Source organism: Setaria italica, chromosome VI, assembly GCF_000263155.2.
Source record: "Setaria italica strain Yugu1 chromosome VI, Setaria_italica_v2.0, whole genome shotgun sequence".
In the NCBI taxonomy this organism is placed as follows: Eukaryota; Viridiplantae; Streptophyta; class Magnoliopsida; order Poales; family Poaceae; genus Setaria; species Setaria italica.
In genome coordinates, this window is record NC_028455.1 from 25,218,734 (window position 1) to 25,238,796 (window position 20,063).

General features: G+C 46.5%; 1 protein-coding gene across 1 annotated transcript; it reads right to left on the reverse strand.

Moving 5' to 3' along the window:
* Positions 1-807: 807 nt before the first annotated feature.
* Positions 808-2,028, reverse strand: LOC101755318. The gene is made up of 2 exons (XM_004973345.3): positions 1,363-2,028; positions 808-1,255 (listed from the first exon to the last, which is right to left on the reverse strand). Exons 1-2 carry the CDS (start codon positions 1,761-1,763, stop codon positions 1,078-1,080), a joined length of 579 nt encoding a protein of 192 aa, XP_004973402.1. The 5' UTR covers positions 1,764-2,028; the 3' UTR covers positions 808-1,077.
* Positions 2,029-20,063: the final 18,035 nt, after the last annotated feature.

The window sequence follows — 20,063 nt, forward strand, 5'->3', positions numbered from 1 at the left end:
CACCCCCCCCCCCCCCCCCCCCCCCCCGGGTCTCATCATTGCGGAGTGTGGTGCTGAGTGCTGACACGACGGACAAGATCGTGGAAGATTCGCGCACGCACAGGCCCCAGGGATCACAAGAACACAGGGTATGGCAGCCTCGGCAACCACCAATCTGATTGGCATCCTTTAATTTGCGATGCAGGAATCTCACAGAAATCAGTTCGCTTCTCGCAAAAACTGTGGGAAAAAATCCCTTGCTCCCAAGGAAACCTTAGGGTTGTAGAAGAAAGCCAATGCCAACTTGCCAAGACACCTGGCCTGGGAGAGGCGGGTCTGCTACGACCTTTTCCGGAGCCGAAGAAGAAAGTCCCAACGAGTGAAGAAGGAACTGAATTGAAGGTCTATAAAGAAAGACCTCTGCTTTCTTTTTTACTGGCCAACCGATTGGTTTCTTGAGATCTCTCGCCTCTCCTGTCTGTCCCGTCACGCGCACGATCGATCGATACATGCACCATGAATGAAGGCAAGGCATGTTGAAAAACAATCAAAAGCACACATGGCATGTGGGGTAAGCTGTGGCTCACGTCTCGGCAAGAGGAATCCAGCTAGATCCAGCCAGCCAGATCCAGGGGCGGATCTAGGCCCGGGCTGCAGCCCGAGGCGAGCCCATGTAGCCCTTTTAATATACGTGGTGTTCAGCTAAAAAATTATGATCTCAATTAGAGAAAAGAAGACTCAGAAGGTGTAAATCAGCAGCTCAGCTCGGGATGCAACCCCGTTCTGGATCCGTCCCTATCCATCGTCGACAGCGCACCATATGGACCATACGTGCGAGGAACGTGTGATTCCAAAGCTGATCGCAACTTATACGGTTCATGACAAAAATCATGCGTGGCCAAGGCCGTTCTGAGATCAAATCATCAAAGATGTATGCGTGGCATGCATCCATCGCAGATGATATGATGAATATAGTAGCATCAAGTGCTAGATGATCGAGCATATTACACAGCTGATGATGGCTCTCCCCTCATGGTAACGTGTGGAGTAGGGCGTGGCGCGCCAGCGAGCTCGATCTCGTCCGTCGTCGCCAGCTGATCAGGCCGCGGCGAGCGTGCCGGGCTTGTCGGAGCGCGCGGCGGCGGGCTGCGGAACCACGGGCTCGGACGCCGGTGGCGGCGCCGTCGGCGGCGTCGCGAGCGCGCACTTCTCCTTCCACTCCTCGATCGTGATGTGTTGCTGCCGGCACTCCAGGCTGCAGAACGCCGTGTCGCCCCTGCAAACCAGACGACAGACAAAATCAGTCACCGGACGCTAGCTAGTAGCTTCTCCTTGCACGAAGCCGAAGCCAACGAGCCGTGCACGCGGAGATGTCTGCGTTACCTGTACATGAAGGTGTCGCGGCCGGGGCCGAGCCGGCGGTTGCAGAGCCCGCAGGCGCGGAGGAACGCGGCGGTCTCGGCGGCCGAGAAGTCGGCCGAGTTCCGCCGGAGCCCCGCCAGCGCTGGCGCCGCGCGGGCGCGGTACGCCGCCAGCCAGTCCGCCCTCCCCGCGGCGCACCCGCCGACGGCCCACCCGAAGGGATCCTCCCCGGCCGCCTGGACCTGGTGGTGGTCCCCCTCGGCGTGCGCCGGCAGCAGCTGCAGCTCCGCCTCCTCGTCCTCCAGCTCCTCCTCGGGCACGCCCGCCAGCAGGTCCGGCGGCGCGAACTCCGTCATGCTCGTCGTCCGACGCATGTGATGCCGCGCAGGCGCCGGCCTCCCGGATCTCTTCCCCACCATCATCCTCGCCTACTCTGTCTCTCTGTCTTCCTCGTATGGTAGTAGTATACACCTTCTCCGAACCTATGTACGGCTATTTACTACGTAATCCTTGGAGCTTCTGTGAGAAAGGCTAAAGGAGGTGGTGTATGGGTTTGGAGCTGTGCCGAGAAGACAAGGTGGAAGTGGTGGTCGCCATGGCTATGGCCGTGGGGAGGGGGAGAGGAGCTGAGGAAGAGGTGGGTGAGCAAGGAGGAAGAGGAGGGTGTGTGGGTGGTGGGAACGGGGGAGGGGCAACATAAAAGAAGGGGAGGGGAGGAATCGGGGCCGTTGACAGGAATCTCCTGATCCATCGGATCCATGTCAGCACCCACTAGAGGTTATTCCACTAGGGCCATTTGTCTTCGCCTTGCTGATTGCGTTGTTGATTGACTTGATGTATGGTTTTGTTTTGCGCGATATTTATCAATATGAGTATATGAGAAGAGAAAAAAATTGCTTAGATTCACCTTACCACAGTGATAAAATCTTGGTAGCACAACATAGCTGCACTTAGGTGGTTTGCGGCATGACTTTTATTCAAATGGCGAGCAGGATGGGAGATGTTTCGTGAGCTAAAGGAATTGGAACAAAATACTCGCACCATCCTAAATTACTATTCATTTTGATTTTTCTAAATACATAACTTTTGTCACGTATCTAAACATGCATACATTTAGGTTTATAGCAAAAACTATGTACTTAGAAAAGTAAAAATAAATAGTAATTTAGGATAGAGGGAATACTTCCCAAGATAGTCCGTTTAAAATAAAGCGTGTGATTATTCCTCATATACAATAGTCTTCTTTGGAACATACTCACCTTGACAAATAGTTATATTCCTCATTCCCTGTCTGATATCATTTCTTTTATCTTAAGGGAAAAATTTGTCTATAAGACACCCCCAAAGTGCGGTTTTGTGCCGAACACATCCGCAAAATGGATTTTGTCTCTAGCACATCGCAAAAGTCTGATTTGGTATGCAACACACCACATCGAATAACTAATCATTCCCAACAGAGAGGATGGTAAAAGGACCATTTTGCCCTTCATGGAGCCCACATGTCATCTTCTCCCTCTCCCCTCTCTCTTCCTTCTCTCTTCACTCCGCTAGTCCCTCCCTCTTGTGCAGTCGTGCTTGAGGAGCTCGCTCGTGAGCAACGGCAAGAAGCTCGCACGGGGCATGCACCAACAGAGAGCTCCAGCAGTACAGGCGCGTAGCTCATGGCGGTCAACGGCGGTGAGGAGATCAAGCGGCGTGGCTAGTGGCGGCCGGTAGGGGTGTGGACCTCAGGCGGAGCTGCTGGCGGCAGCCGGCGGGGCCGCAAGGCTGTGGACACTATAAGAAATGTGTTGATCTATGATGAAAATTTTATGACACATTTATTCTCGTCATAGATCTATGATGTTTTTGGATGAAAACGTCATAAAGTTTGACATCTGAGCAAATTTAGTGACAAACTTATTAACGTCATAAAATGTGCCACTATAGCCAAAAGGAAATCGTCACTCGCTGTTAAATGGTGGTTTTATGACGATATAAGGTTTGCAAAAACATCATAAACTAACCAGGATCCCACATGTAAGTTTAAGCTGATTAATAGGACGGTAAAATAAAAAAGGAAAATGTCCTTCTCCCGTAGGTCGAACCTCTTACCGATGGAATGGGAAATCTTTACCGCAACCGGATCCCACATGTAAGTTTCAGGTGAGTTGGTGGCAGAAGTTTTGGTAAGTTATGTTAGTCTGAGATGAAAAAAGGAAAGGAAAATAAAAAGGAATAGTGTCGATAGCATGGCTTGAACCTTTTAGCTCTTGAATGTGCTGAGACATCACTACCACTAAGACATGAACTATGTATGTTTTTTCAAAAGGACACATTTTATATATTTTTGTTCTAATAAGTGTGATCCACATGTCACTTGCAAACCCAAGCTATAGGTATATTTCTTATTTCTCGACAAGGCGTACACTATTGCAAGAGACTTGCCGGCACCGTGCTCCTGTTGGATGTGGCAAAGACTAGAGTTAGCGTCGGTGCGCATTTCTGCAACTGCCCGCAGCGGGAATGGTGAATCCTAGCGGACCTAGCAGCGAAGGGAGAACAACGAGGAGCTCCGGTCAGGTCAGTCCCCTGTTTTGTGCTGCTACTTTCCCCTATCGTCCTAGGGAAGGGGATTCCTAGATTTCGGGATCTGGGGTGAAAATACTAGATTCTAATTTCATCGTACCCTTAGATCATGGGTGAAGGGATGAAATGCGCGTCATTTAGGTGGGTTGATCCTGAATGGGATGCTAGAACCAAAGGTGTTCTGGTGAAGCTGACGAAGAGGAAGGAAAAAGCTAAAGAGGAAGCAAAGTCGTGGGAAGAAGCCTGGAGAATTGCTAAGAAGGAGGCCAATGACACAACCTGTGAGCTACACTTGATGAAGCGATACTTTGGAGAGGCAACCGATTTCCTGATGAACACAAAGAAGAAAATGAGAAACGATGCATTGCTGAAGAAAATGGAAAAACCTTACAGCGATTACGATGCAAGGAAGTGGAAGGAAGAATACACAAAGGCTAGCATGGAGCTTGAAGAGACTACCGCTGAGCTGTAGAAGGTGAAGGGACACCTGTACCAAGCCACCAATGTGGAGAAGAGGATCAAGCGATCGATGTTGGATGCCATATATAGAAGGAAACTCATTAGGGATAATTAAAGGCATAATGTCACTCATCAGGCCAAATTATGATGAATGGCTATAACATGCCATCTTATGAAACTTGTTACTGTAGTGATGTTTGCTGCTTGTTGCTACTGTGAACTTTGTAGTGATAAATGACTATGACATGCCATCTGATTATGCTGCTTTGGTTTAATCTACTTTCAATTTGATTCCAGCAAAACTACCATTCAGAATTCAGATACACTGCATAATTGAGGAACACTAATAATATAGATATTGGTAGTATATATACAAATACGTTATAGGTGTTACAAAATGAAAGATCAATAATCTACTAATAGCTAGGCAACATCCATATTCCTCACGACCAAATCCAGTTCCCAGGAAGCTGCGTAATGCGGATCGCAGAATCATTGTTGACGCCTGCCACATTTCTTATCCCTGCTGGTAGATCTAGTATTGCTTCTCTTCATCATGCCGATAAGTTCCTAGGAAGTAAATGTGATTTCCCTTCAGGTTAGGCAAGCCACAAATGGCATGCTCTTGTACAACAATGCACTTACCAGTTCCAAATAGGATGATCTTATTCTTGAACTCTAAAGATGTCTCCGAGGGAATAGGCTATCAATGAAACTTTGCATTGTGTGGAGCAGTTAGTTTCTATAAAATAAATATTATCATGAAATGAAATTAATGTACTGGAAATAGTGTGATGATGTGGCACTCATGGAGAGATTGGACAACCGCTTTATGATTTTACATTTCTTTGAGGGGCAACGGAGGGACAGCCTCATCCGTGTTTATATTATTATGGTATTACCCTGTTTTTTTCCCTTGTTGAGTAAGCTACTTCTTCATTCCTGCAACCACTAAAAATCCTAGTCTGGTAGCGCACCTCTTCCTGTCCCCATGGAGCCATCGTCTCCAAGAACGACGATATATGGCACATCCTTTGATGAAGAGGAGAAAGCTCCAAGGCTGACGGATCCGGAGCCGAGCAATTTGTTGTCTCCTAGAGCGACGGCGGACACATCCTTTGATGATTTGGAGTATGTGGACCAAATGGAAATCGCCGATCACGTGCCTCTCCAACATCTCACCATCCGCAAGTAAGCCAAAGGTGGCCATGGTCAAGGGCGCGGAAGCACCGCCACTCGTCGGGGCACCACCGTCCCTAAGCGCGGGGCTCGAGGAGGCAGGAAAGGACCGCCACCATCCTCGTCGGTCGGCGCCAGTCGATCTCTACCATCCTCGTCGAGTGGCGGCCATGGACCTCCGTCATGGTCCTCGACCGGCGGCCATGGAGCGGTGCCATCATCCGCGGGCGACGACAATGGAGGGATGGCCTCATCCGCAGGCGGCGGCCAAGGAGGTCCGCCATCTTCCATGGGCGGTGGCAACGGAGGGACGGCCTCATCGACAGGCAGCTGCATCAAGACCCCGGATGCACCATCAACCAAGAAGCGGTACCTAGATTAGTGGTACCTGGTACTGAAGAAGAAGAAGAAGAAGAAGAAGAAGAAGAAGAAGAAGAAGAAGAAGAAGAAGAAGAAGAAGAAGAAGAAGAAGAAGAAGTGATAGTAGTAACAATCCATTATCATCTTGGATCTAGATCCCAAGTAGATCCCATTATGATGCGATTTTATCTTCAATCTTGATCCCAATGCGATGTGGTTTTCTCTTTTCGATCAAGATCCAGTTGCTACTTTTTCCTTTTGCTAATAAGATGGGTTTAATTAAGTAGCATTATTATTGGTAACACTTTCATCTGGTCAGTTCAAAAACGTAGCAATGGATTTTCCCCCTTCATTCAGTCAGTACAAAAACAGAGCAACAGAGCAAGAAGGCCTATTGATGGCACTATCATCCGATCTGTTGGAAATCAGGGAAACAAACTTTCCCGCCTTAGAACAAATGTGTCTTAGAACATAGATAAACATGACCATTTTTATTACAAACAACACACTCCATGTACAAACGACACAAATGCATACATAGGCATAGATCCACTATCGATACAAGTACAACGACACACTCTAACAAAGGAATGAAGGATACTTACGCATATATCCACTGTTGGTACAATGATACACTCTAACGAACGAAGCATGACAACACATAGGCATAGAAAGGGTGCACCTTCGACATACTACTACCATCACGGGCTCATGGCAACCCCACGGCAGCACGGAATTCAGCAAAACGGCCATCCTGACGGAAATACTCTTCTAAAGTATGATGCCTCACCCTAGTATCCCACAGCTACGTAGGTGAAATGGCAATGGTATGCGTATGGAACACGAGGTCATGAATGGTCCATTGCCTGTGACCAATCTGGCAAAAAGGGCAAACCCATATACCATAGAGATGAACACGGTTGAGCCTGGACTGCTGAAGTCAAGCCAACACAGACCATTTCAGCTCATGCAATTCATCTGGTTCGATGAGGACTGGTCGTGGAGGTGGCATTTCAACGGGCAGCAGCAGAGGTGGAGGCCTGGACCGCGGGTGAAAAGGTGGTGCCATGAGGTTCAGTTGATCCTGAGGTGCTGTTGCTAGTGGCTGAATCGGAGGTGCCATGCGGACAGGGTGCTGCTGAGGTGCCGTTGCCATCGGCTGAAGTGCATGTGCCATCAGAGCCGGCTGTTGCTAAGGTGCCATGGGGGCAAGCTGCTCCCACTTCTCCGACTCCTCCAAGTTCCATGCTCCGTCTTTTCCATGTCCAGCCATTCTCCACTACATACACAAATGAAGAACAAAGACACCATACACTTACAATGCTGACCATATCAATACCATGCATATATAGTAAACGAGATAGATAAGAAAGTGAGCTCGCGTACCTCCAATCAAACAATGCAAGATGGCGAACCAATAAGTGTAGGTGTTGCCTTGCAAGAACACCGTGCACCTGCTTATTTATTGAGCACTACGGCGGGCACCCGAGCTTGGTGTGGCAGGTCAAAGTTGCAATGAAAAACGTGAGATGCTCGGAATATATTTAGGCCTAAGCCTGCCACGAATCTATGTCGGAATCTTCAGTGTTGCACATCAGTTACGTGTGTGCATGATGGGTGTCACGGGATGAGCCCGACATGTGCATGTGTACATTTCACTGGACTGTCCGGCATACAACACAAGACATTCCTGCAAGACAAGTACGATGTGGTTTTCTTTTGCTAGTAAGATGGGTTTAATTAAGTAGCATTATTATTGGTAACAATTTAATCCAGTCTGTTCAAAAACTAAATAATGGACTTTTCCCATTGTCGAACCTAGCAGAACTGTTGTGAGACCAAGAAGGCCTATTGCTTGCGCTATCATCTGGTCTGTTCAAATGCCTAATAATGCACTTTCCCCCTTGTCGAACTTTATACAACTGTTGTACAACCAAGATGGCCTATTTATTCGACTTTCATCCAGTCAGTTCAAAAAGTAGCAACGGACGTTCCCTCTTCCTTGGTAAAGATATCTTGGGCAACGACAACGTACCAATCCCAAATGCATCAATTTATGTTAGAACATAGATAAACATGACCATTCTTATTACTAGTACCACATTCATAGGCCACGACATACATAGGCATAGATTCCTTGTCGGTACAAGTTCAATGACATACTCTAACAAAGGCAACCAGCATACATAGGCATACATCCACTATGGGTACAATGACACACTAATGAACGAAGCATGACAACACATAGGCATACAAGTGGTGCACCGACATACAACTACCACCATGGGCTTATGGCAACCCTGCGACAGCACAGAATCCAGCAAAACAACCATCCTAACATAGATACTCTTCTAAAGCATGATGCCTTACCCTAGTATTCCACAGCCACGCCGGTGAAATGGCAATGGTATGCGCATGGAACAAGAGGTCACGAATGGTCCATTGCCTGTGACCACAATGCAAGACGGTGAACGGATAAGTCAAGGCGCCGCCTATTTATTGAGCACTACAGCGGGCACGCGAGCTCGGTGTGGCAGGCCAAAGTTGCAATAAAAAATGGGAGATGCTCAGAATATATTCAGGCCTAAGCCTACCACGAATGTAGGTAGGAATCTTCAGTTTTGGACATTGGTTACATGTGTGCATGACGGGTGTCACAGGATAAGCCCGACGTGTGCATGTGTACATTTTGTTGGACTGTCCGGCATACAACACAAGACATTCATGCGAAACAATTCATGCGAGATGAGTCATAGGTTTCCTTTTGAATGTGAGTTAAATGAAAGAAAGACGTTGCCACTGTTCATCTGGATAAAGAGAATAATTGTTGTCATGTTGCACAAATCGATAAGGTCGGATAGTCCTTACGTTGTTAGATGCACGGTGTAGGATGTCATGACTAGTCCAACTCATCTGTGGTACATGGCTGAAAAGGTCCGCCAAGGGCATTGATTTGCACTAGATGATTCTCGCATGCTAGCAGAGCTTGAAAAACGTGAATTGATCGATGCGACTAGGCTTAGGCGGAATATGGCAGACCAAATACCGCCAAATGGTAGGAATCAAGACTGGTAACGAGCGTTCATGACTGCCACTGTAGGGACGTGTCGATTCAAGACTGGTTACGGGCATTCATGACTGCCACTATAGGGACGTGTGGATTCAAGACTAGTAACGGACATTCATGAATGGCCATTTTGGAATGACACAATCCCACCTATAAGAGGCAGTCTATCCACGAGTCGATCATTGTTATTTGCAGTTATGGCATTACACAATACCATGTTCCCTGTGTCGCAAGTTGACTTCTCAGTCTCAAGCACGGAAGCAAAAGCAGAAGGAACTATTGGGCAGTACAAAGAATCCACTACATTCATGATCGGAGTCTGTCAATGGAGGATACGTTGCCACCCTGCTGGTATTCATAATCTGTGGTACCCACCAAGAGGATCAAAAGGAATTTCTGTCATCCTCGTTCTGATGAACAGTGCACAAAAAGTAGGTGTCTCGTTGCTATGAATACACATACTCACATATACGCTCCAATGGTCAACCTTGCGAATGCTTGCATGTAGGTACGAGTCTTGTTCTGTGCGGTGGCTAAAGACACAATAGATTCTGATGATACGTTTTGAGTTCAAGATTTAAAGGAACATGAATTCAGGAAAAACAAATCGCCTTTTTGCTCACCTTGGTCACTTGTCAAATTTTCAAATGCACCTTAATTTTCTAAGTGTTGAAAACACCACAAAAAGGGCATAATGAAGTCAATAGGGAAAAAACAAGAATCCAAAGGTGAAAATAAGGAAATTTAGGAGGAAAGAGTAGAAAACACGCCAAAGTTCAAAATGTCAAACTCTAAGACCTTTGAAATTCACTAAGTGTTGAAAATGTTCTAAAAAGCACTAAATTGGGGATAGAAGTTAAAAACTAAATTTTTTATAAGAACTTAACTTTTGGCCAATATAAAAGTTGTAGAACTTTTCAAACTAAATACCTTTTGTTATTTAAACTTTCTCTAATTTTGAGTGGAAGACATTCAAAAGTTAAATCAAAGTTCAGCCGATTTTGGGGCAATTTCAAATTCAGCCTAAGCCGGCATTCTACCAAACTTTGCACGAGTCTAGTTCCAAATCCATTGAGTTTTTCCCCAGACAGCCTTTGTAAAAGTTGAAGCCTGTAGTCCCATCTCCAACTTTTAGATTTGGAGAATTCAAAGTTTGAATTCAAATTTTGGAGAAAAATAGGCCCAAAGATGCTACCCTCGCACGCCACTGTGTCACCCACGTGCACCAGGATGCGGTGATCGCGCACGGCGCGTCACGCTGCGCCACGTCATGCCGCGCCGATGGCCAGCGCCGCCTGGCCTATCCTCGCTGGCGACGAGACAAGTCCTAACTGGTGCTCGCCCAACCTGGGCACGCGTTATCCTAGCTCCTCCGCGCTGCATCTTCGCTGGCCAATGCCAGTTGCGCGCCCACGCGCCCTCCTGCCCAAGCTTGCCGTCATGGCCGCCACGTTGCCTCCCGCCACCAGCCGTAGCCACCCGGCCAATGCCGCCACTGACACGACCGGATGAGCACGCTGCCTCCGCCACTCTGCACGCGCAACAAAGAAGGTGCTCCACACCACGATCTTGGCCAGGTAGTAGCCGCAGCCCGCCGACGCACACATGCCGCCACAGCCAACCGCTGCCTACCCGGCTCTTCTCCGCCTCTGCCGGCGTGCTTGCTTCACCAATGCCTGGCCAGCTCCTTGCCTACCTAGTAGCTACCCAGCTCCCCCACGGTGTCCTTATCCTTCCCTCGCCCCACAGCCACTATAAAAGGAGGCCAAGCCTCACCGCCGGCGCTGCCCCGCCACCCTCTCCACACCGAAGCGCCGTTGGAGCACCCCACCATTGAGCACCACCCTCCGAGCCCTGCCAAAGCCCCCTGAGTGCGCCAGTGGACCACACGTGCCCAACCACAGCTCCCCGAGCCCTTCCCTAGCTCCCTTCGCCGTCGTCGTCACCGGAGCAGAAGCTCCTCCATTGCGCCCGAGACCTCCCCGTCGAGTGCCGCCGCCATACCTCCTCCACCCTCAAACCCTAGAGCGGTAAGACTTCCGATGAGCCCCTCGCTGTCTTCCCACCCCTAGCTCGCACCCCCGTCACTGGAGCTCGCCAGAGGACCGCCGGCGAAGCCAGTGACTACTTTGCGTAGCCCCAAATCTTTCTAAGGTTTGAACCATAAAATACTAGGACCGTGTTGTAATGTTTCAAAGGATTCAGGGGCCTGGTTGTAAAACACGTTTATCCTTTTTGTTTTTGAAATCCTTTAAAAGGCTGAACTTTGAAAACGTGTAGAAAAATGTAGAAAAATGGGAAAAATGTGAAACTTATTTTGCTAGGTTTCTGATGATGTCTAGTTTCTTTTAAAAATATTCATAAGCATGTTACTATCATGTTTTTAGCATTAGATTTTATTTGGTATAAAAGCCATTAAAATGTATAGTAAATTATAGAATGCTCTGAAAAATGTGAAACCACTTTTGTTAGCTTCCTCTTGATATGGTTGTTCTAGATATGTAATTTATGCTACTGGATTAGATGATGATCTTACTGTTTTAAGTCCAAAGGCTTAAATGCTATGTTGTGTTGGGATAACTTTCCAAATGAACATTGAGCAACCCCAAAATCACCCCCACCTTTCTTTGTGAAGGCTAAAGTTGTTAAAACCTTATGTGTACACAATCACCATCAAAGTCAAGCCCGAGTTTTAAATTGCAACACACTTTACTTTACGAAGAAATCAAAGTTCGAAATCATGTCTAGGTGAATGTGGTCGTAATGCAAAGCTATACTTCTGTAATAATTCATGAAATGCAACTTACACGTAAAAGCATGTAATTGAAATCTTGCAGTAGAAGCAAATCTCGCCGACGGTACCTACGAGCTGATCCCGAAAGCCGAGGAAGAGCCATAAGTTGAGGTGAACCAGATCGAGGTCGTACAAGACCCAAGTCAAGCTTCGAACGAGCCCCAGACTAACATAGCACAGGAAGACAAGCCCCGGAGCATAACCTTGATTTCTAAAGTTTATGCAATACTTTTGTTACTTATGTTTGTGCATTAAGTTTATAGGCATTGCTTGAAACCTTAGTTTCATTATCCTAGGTGCATATGTTCTGAATACTAGTATGTTAAGTCGAGTAGTTGCAATGCTAAATAGGGACACGGTAAAAGTCAAGTGATTTCCTATCACTCGCGAGCTATAAGGATTGACTGTTTACTTATGTTGGAATCATAAGGTTGATGGGCGGGGTTGGGCAATATTATTTGGAATGGTGGATGCTCTGCCTGTATAGAGAAAAAATATGCTAAGGTTGAACCGTGTTGGTGTTCGTGGTCAAGTGTTTGAAAGTACTAAGCACATACTGAGTATGGGAACGGGAAGCCTAGTACCTAATTGAACTGGCGTGGACCTTTTCCCCGCTCTCTCTGAAACTGGGTTCCCTTGGTGCACCATGTGAGTACAAGTGCAGCCTCAATACGGTGTCGTTCTGAGATCGTTGGGGCATTGTATCCAAGGGAAGTGGGCTCTGGACAAGTGCCGCGAATTGACGGGAACCATTGATATATGTGAACCCGTCATGGTACACATATGTCATGTGTTTAGGTCCACCTTGCAAGGTTAAGAAACTCGATTAGAATCATCTGCCTCTCACAGTTTGGGACTTTTTGATCACTATGCTGCACTGAGTAAGAAATGGAACAAGTTTGATGATAAATACTGATGCTTGAATTAAATTGTTTGATCACCATGCTTCCTTAGAATAATTGCTTACTTAGAATGGATAATCAACTAGAATTTGCTATTAAAACTTGAAAGTAAGGATCTACCTTAGATGCTTTTGGTAAAACAAACCCCTCAACCAAAAAGCATTGCACGTCTAGAAGTCGGTGGAATAGCTACCACCTAACGGGTAAGCCTTGTTGAGTATTAGTATACTCAGCCTTGCTTGTAGCTATGTTTTCAGGTAATGTGGATGTTAATGACTTGTTTGCCAGTGTGACTTGGCCGTGCCAGCTCCCTCCGGGATGGACGTTCGAGTGGGACCCGTCCTCGATCGGCGAGGAACGTGGTGATTGATACCATGGTAGGCTTCAGTATGGTATCTTGTATCGACATAGACTACTATTTTATTTCCACTGCTTTGAACTCTAAAACTCTACTTTTATGCTTTTCAACTCGTGAGTTGTAATAACTTAATTTGGGACCTGTAATGAAATATCTGGATTGTTGTAATCTATGGACTCGCCTTTGTGTGAGAATGCTTTGTTTCGATCTGAGACAAGTGGTTTTATCCGGTGAAACCCGACAGACTACCATTTTAATTCGATTAAAGTGACCATTCGCATTTGAGGCAAGGTTGAGTACACTTTAGCCGGGTTAATCTAGGTGGTTTTGCCACAAACATGGCTTTAACTGCCTCGTGGGGCATCATGAGATTGAGCATGTGTGGGACCATTCCGGTTGCATAAACATATCCTGCACTGTTACAGTACTGGAGGATGATTGCATTGAAGTTCCACTTCCATCAGTAGGTAGAAGCATATGCACAACAATTGCAGCCCAAGCCCCTATGGACATCATCTTCGACATAGGCGGCCGGGTGATTCGAGCAAGACGGGCCGATGTGGCGGCACTATCTCATGTGATGGAGGCATTGCTCTATGGCAACAGAGTGAAGTCAAAGTTAGAAATTATTTCAATTAAAGACACAAACCCTGCTGGCTTCTCGTTGCTGATCAAATACGCCTATGAAGGATCACTCCCAGAGGAGGCTGATTTACGGGACACCCCTATCAATGCCTGGCCCATGTTACTCTCACTCGCCGACATGTACTGTGTTGAACGGTTGAAGCTGCATTGTGCGTCAAATATGTGGGATATGGCATGTAAGAAAACTGTAACTACATTTCTACAATGGGCAATTGAGACTAACTGCACCCGATTGCAGGAGAAGTGCATGTCTCTCATAGCGCTAATCTCACTGGATGGAACTCTCACAGAGGATTTTGTATTCGTGTGTTACCACCATCCTGAAGCTATCAAGAGGCTCCGCGTGCTTGCTTTAAAGAACGTTGAGTAGAGATTAGGAGGCTGCCGCCAAGGTCCGCTGTAGCTTTAATGTATTATTTAAGTGTATTTTATCATGTAAATAGTTGAAATGGTACATTAATTTGTTGCACTAAAGTACATTTGTAATGCAATAGTCAGATCATCTTGCAGATATGAATCTACCAAGGAGGATAATCCGTGGAGTGCTCATCAATGCCATGATGCCAGGGATTGTCCCAGACTCCCTTCTGGAACTGCTCATGTACTTAAGGTCACTGACGCTTGGGTCCGAGTCCCAAGCGGTCCAATGTGCCAGTGACCCAGGTCTCATGGTGGTTCCCAACAAGTTTCGTCTCCCGCTACCGAGCACAAAGGCGGGATCTGAAATTTTGAATTTCTCGCTCTTCCCCCGAGTCCTCCCCTGTTATGTATAAATAAAAGAGGGGAGTCAAGCCTCCCACATCCCACCTGGTAATTACAAAATCAGTCCCCTCTCCTCTTAGCGCCAAAGAGCCCTAGTAAATCTGCGGTGGCGGTGGCAAGCGTGACCTCGTCAACGCCGTTAAGCTGGACTGGCGGCAGGCTACCTAGCCTATGAGCGGCGGGCTTCCTCGGCGATGGGGTTGAAGCTACAAGATGGTTCGAGGCTGTTGCTCCGTCCACTTCCCCAAGGCTGCCACCAGCGGCTGCCATGCTTAACTACGTGTGAAGAAGACCGAGGAAGCGACGCATGCACGGGCTGCTCCATCGAGGCAGCATTCGGCACCTCCTTCTCTTCATGTTCGTCAGGTCAGCGGTCTCCTCCCCGTATTACTAAATTCAATTATTATATTGCTTCCCCATGCTCTTTGGCTTTCAATATTGTAGTTGCATGCTTTGGTAAATGTGGATCTGTTGTACCCTATTACGAGAGTTGGTGAAAAATTACTGCTCCACTAGATCCCCTTTATCTTTCACCTTTTCCAATAATTATTTTTGTACCAAGTCAAATTATTTATGTGGTTTGTAGAACTTAATAGATAAAATTATTAGATTGCTTCCCCGTGCTCTTTGGCTTTCACTATTGTAGTTAGATTGGGGAATGTGGATATGTTGTACCCTATGGGTAGAGTTGGTGAAAAATTACTGCTCCGGCAGATCCCCTTTATCTTTCACCTTTTCCAATAATTATTTTTATAGAACTTAATAGATGGAATTATTTTAGTTTGTAGATGATCTCAACCATTCCCACATGTTCTTATGCTTGGTTATTTGTCCATTCTTAATTTATACTTAAACAAATGCATCAACTGAAGTTTGACTACATCCTATTTCAACCGGCCAAATGGTCAACATCTATAGTCGCTCCTATTTAGTCCAACTCTTGGGTAAGAAACTAAACATATGATGATTATTGATGTTCCTTCTTTTCTTTGTTTAAATCAATTACAAGATCACAATCTGATTTCAGATCCACTGTTGCTAGATGGAAGTTCTCAAATCAATGATGCTTCTTGCTAAAAAAAAATCTGATGAGGCAACGGAGCACTCAAGAAGCTTTACCAAATCCTTATGCAGCAGTGTTGATGGGGAGCAAGTTGAAGTGGACAAACCAGATGGGGTACAACTTTGACAACGGTTTGTTGCTCACCAGGAAGAGTTAGCTACCTTGAAGAAGAAGACAGAAGAATCATAATCAACTCTCAAATTGTAGTTAGCCGAGATTGAGAAATTGAAAAAGGCAACACAAGATAGTGAAGCACTCCTTCGTCGACTACTAACCTATACAAGAGGTTAAGATCAATGCTCTACTTTGTCTCTTGAGATTATGACCTGGATGCAGCTATGTTAATCTTTGTTCTTTGTGAGACAGTTATCTTGTAATAGTTTGTGATATATGATGAACGATATGGTAGTGGTTGTCTTGATGGGGAACAATAATTTGTATACTTATATACATAGAAATGTGTGTTCTGTTTATTATTTTGCCAATCGGATCGGAATTGAAATGAAATCAATTATTTTTCAAGCTCGATTGGTTAATATATGTTCGTCTTAAGTGGGCTTGGCCCACGTATAATTGGGTCAAAAGTCAATTTCATTCATAAATCAGGACTAAAAGGCCATCAAACAATTTGCACAACAAATGAACCAAATTCATTTTATGACGAAACAATTTGTCACAATTGTCATGCCACATCGGATGTCACATCAGATTTTGTCCATCGTGGCAAAACAGTAGAAACCAATTTATGACTTTTTTATTTGATGATTCATAGGCATCATAATCTTAGTGACGTAGCAAAATAAGGAATGTCACTAGTCGCGGTTTACGACCCTTGACTAATGATGAAGGGTTTTCGTCACTCCCGCATCATAAATCACAGTTTATGATGCAAAAAACAAATCACAATTTATGATGCAAAAAACGCGTTTATGACACTTTTTGGTTCGTCATAGGTCGAAAGATTTCTTGTAGTGGGAGCTCGGACGGCACGGCTCGCGGCAACTGGTGGTAGTGTGGAGCTCGAGTAGTGCCGCCTGTGGCGGCTGGTGGGGGTGGGGAGCTCAGGTTGAGTCGCTTATGGCGGCTGGCGGCGATACAGAGCTCGGGTGGCACGGCTCCCGTCGGCGCTCCTCCATGTGCCCCCGCGCGCTCCGCCCCATGCTTCTTCCTCCTGCTTCCTCCCAAAGCTCCATCTCGGCAGCGAGCCCCCATGCTCGTCGCCGGGGTGGGCTCTCTCCATAAGCGCCGATGAGCGCCGCCCCCACGCTTCCTCCGCAGCCCATCACCCGAAGCTCCATCTTGATGGTGCAGCCCCATGCTCACCACCAGGACAGAGAAGCTATTGGTGAGGAGAAAAGGAGAGGCTAGGGAGAGAAGCCGGAGAGGTGAAGATAGGATGAAGAGAAAGAAGAGGGAGAAGGAGATGATAGGCGGGGCTAAGGGCAAAATGGTCTTTTTACCGCTTTTCTTAAACTGAAAATGATTAGTTTACTTGGTGTGGTGTGTTGTGGACCAAACTGCAATATCACGGTGTGCTAGAGACTAAATTGGCTTTCGCAATGTGTGTTGTACAAAACTAAACTTTGGGAGTGTGCCATGGACGAATTTCCCTTATCTTAAATAATACCTCTAACTATCAATGGTGTGATACCTGAAATTTGCTTAAAAAGGACACAATTCATGGGTATTGATTTCTTTCTCCACAAAAATGAAACAATTGACAAAAAAAAGGTATGTGACTATATGTGCATTGCATGATGAAGCGGCCATAATAGATTTATTATATTTATCAAAATTAACAAAAAAATGTATAAGAAGGGTAAATGTGATGGGGAATAAAAGAAAAGAACTCGAACGCATGCATCACTGCATCAGTATTTTCTGCATGCAAGTTGCAGGTTGCAAGCGACCTTTGACCTACCACCATTGGGGTGTCCACAGATGAATGCGGTACTATTCCATTTATAGTAGTGGATATTTTTGGCTCGGATATGTACGACAATGGATCCAGATCGAGTTAGTTGGTACTCCCTCCGATCCAAATTACTATTCATTTTGGATTTTAGATACGTAACTTTTGTTATGCACCTAGATATATATTATGTCTAGATACGTAGCAAAAGCTATATATCAAAAAAAGCTAAAACGAATAGTAATTTGGGGTGGAGGATGTACCTCTCGCATGCGTACGTTCGGGACTTCAGATGAAGTTTGTTAGCCGCGCTAAACCAACCGGAGGTTATCACCCATTGCACTGGAGCGAGATTATGAGACAAGTTAGATAAAATCAGCCCTGTGTCGTCTCTGATGAATATCGTCAGTGGCAGGCAAAGAAAAGAAGCTGTGAGTCTGATTGGCCGCTCTTCAATTCTTCCTTGAGGATTCAGTCACAGTATCACCTAGTATATATACTTGTGCATGGTTTATAAGTCTGCTCTAAGCTCCGAGCTGAGCTTAATTACATAACGGAAATAGGGTAGCAGATAGTAATATTCTACATGAAAAATCTCTAAAGTTGCCGTCCATTCTTATATGGTGATCATGATTAAGAAGCTCCTGATTCTTGCACAAGAATCAGTAAGCAACGAGCAGTTCATGCACTGATGCATGGTTCGTGCTATAGGGAATCAATGATGCACTGATAGTACACACTACGAGCAAAGAGAGAGAGAGAGAGAGAGAGAGAGAGAGAGAGAGAGAGAGAGAGAGAGAGAGAGAGAGAGAGAGAGAGAGAGAGAGAGAGAGAGAGAGAAAGATGCATGTGAAGATGTTAATCTGAGCCTTAGAGTTGCATACTAGTGAAAGTATGTTGCACAAAGATCGCTCGTAGTGTATTTCATTTCGTGGAGAATAGGCATAGCTCACCGCACAAGCTCTGTTGCAAAAACGCAACAGGCTATAGTTTCAAACACACACACACACACACAACAGGCTAGGATCCGACGTGTCATGAAAAAATCCTTGTGATTCGAGAAGCGCGAAACGGGAATCACATGCGTGGCCCCGGCGCTGAGCTGGGCGATGCCGACTGGCGGAGCGACGCTGGGCCCCACGCCGGGAACACGACAGACAGGAACCGACCGACCCCACACCACCACGCACGCAAGGGCTGGACCTGAACTGTGGTCCCACAAGTCAATGACAGGATCGATGAAACGGTAGCGCACACAGGCAGGACGCGAGCGAAAGAAAGAAATGCTGCGACGGCTCGAGAAAGAAGGGCCCGACGGGCCACCGAGCGGCCCGTTAATCACGCGCTGGATGTGGATTTCGCAGTTTCGCACTGGGCCCGTGGGCCGAGGTGTCTACGACCTGCGTGGTGGGCTGCTTTTCCTTTCCACAATTATTCATTTCCTCGACTCCGTCCGCAAAAACCAATGGCCGTGTTCACATCTCTCTCTCAAAAAAAACAAAAACAATGACAGTGTTCACACATGTTCCTATTACATCGAATAAAATAAACCGAGATTTCAGATGCTTAAGAGTTAAGAGTCTTCATTCTTTATGGCGATGTAGGCTGAAGAGAGACGTATAAAAAAAATATAAATATGAAATATGGTAAATATAGTAAATGTGTACCGCCTCTGGAACAAGAATTGTCGGTTGCCGCACGCCTTGACGAGCAGCTCTCGAAGGAAAAAAAAAATAGCGAAACAAACCGCCATTCTTATCCGCCACGTCACCAGACCGGTCGACGGGTCGCCTTCCCGCGTGGCCGAGCCGGCCCACGCTCACGGTTCAGGCCTGGTTTGGTTCCCGACTTATTTTTAAGCACGCGTCACATCGAATGTTTAGATACTAATTAGAAGTATTAAACGTAGACTATTTACAAAACCGATTACATAAGTGGAGGCTAAACGGCGAGACGAATCCATTTTGCCTTATTAGTCCAGGACTCGACAATGTGCCGCTACAGTAAACATTTGCTAATGATGGATTAATTAGGCTTAATAGATTCGTCTCGCCGTTTAGCCTCCACTTATGTAATGAGTTTTATAAATAGTCTACGTTTAATGCTCCTAATTAGTATCTAAACATTCGATGTGACACGTGCTAAAAATAAGCAAGGGAACCAAACACCACCTCAGTTTAGGAACGAGATCCTCTGAAGTAGTGGAAAACTACTGCAGAGGCAGGCAGAAGCGATGGGGAGCCATCCGATCCGGAATGGATGGCTCGGAATGATCGCTACACAAATTCGAGCAGTGAAATTCTGATAACAGTAAAGCAGCGAACAGCACCTCGATGTACTGTTGCTACAGTACATCTACGTCGGATCCTGTGGCTCCAGATACATTTTACTGTTCCCCTCTGCGGTGAATCGACGAGCTACAGCAGAGGAACCGGTTCGGTTCACGGTTCACCCCGTACGGCACCGGCACCACACCGCCACGCGCAACCAACCGCCACGCGAGGCGCCGCCCAGCCACTGGTGCGCGGGGCCCGCCCGGTCGGCGGTGCGTTCCCATCCACCCGCGCATCCAAGACCCGTCACGCGCTCCACGCCCAGGTGTTGATTGGTTCGCCTCCCCCCACCCCCGCCTCCGCATCGCCTCGCCTCACCC

Bases quoted from the DNA above. Each gene is read 5' to 3' on its own strand.
- LOC101755318 (XM_004973345.3), bottom strand. From the start codon at position 1,763: ATGATGGTGGGGAAGAGATCCGGGAGGCCGGCGCCTGCGCGGCATCAC. The intron at 1,256-1,362 runs GTAACGCAGACA...TCTGGTTTGCAG, and splicing joins CGCGACACCTTCATGTACAG to GGGCGACACGGCGTTCTGCA.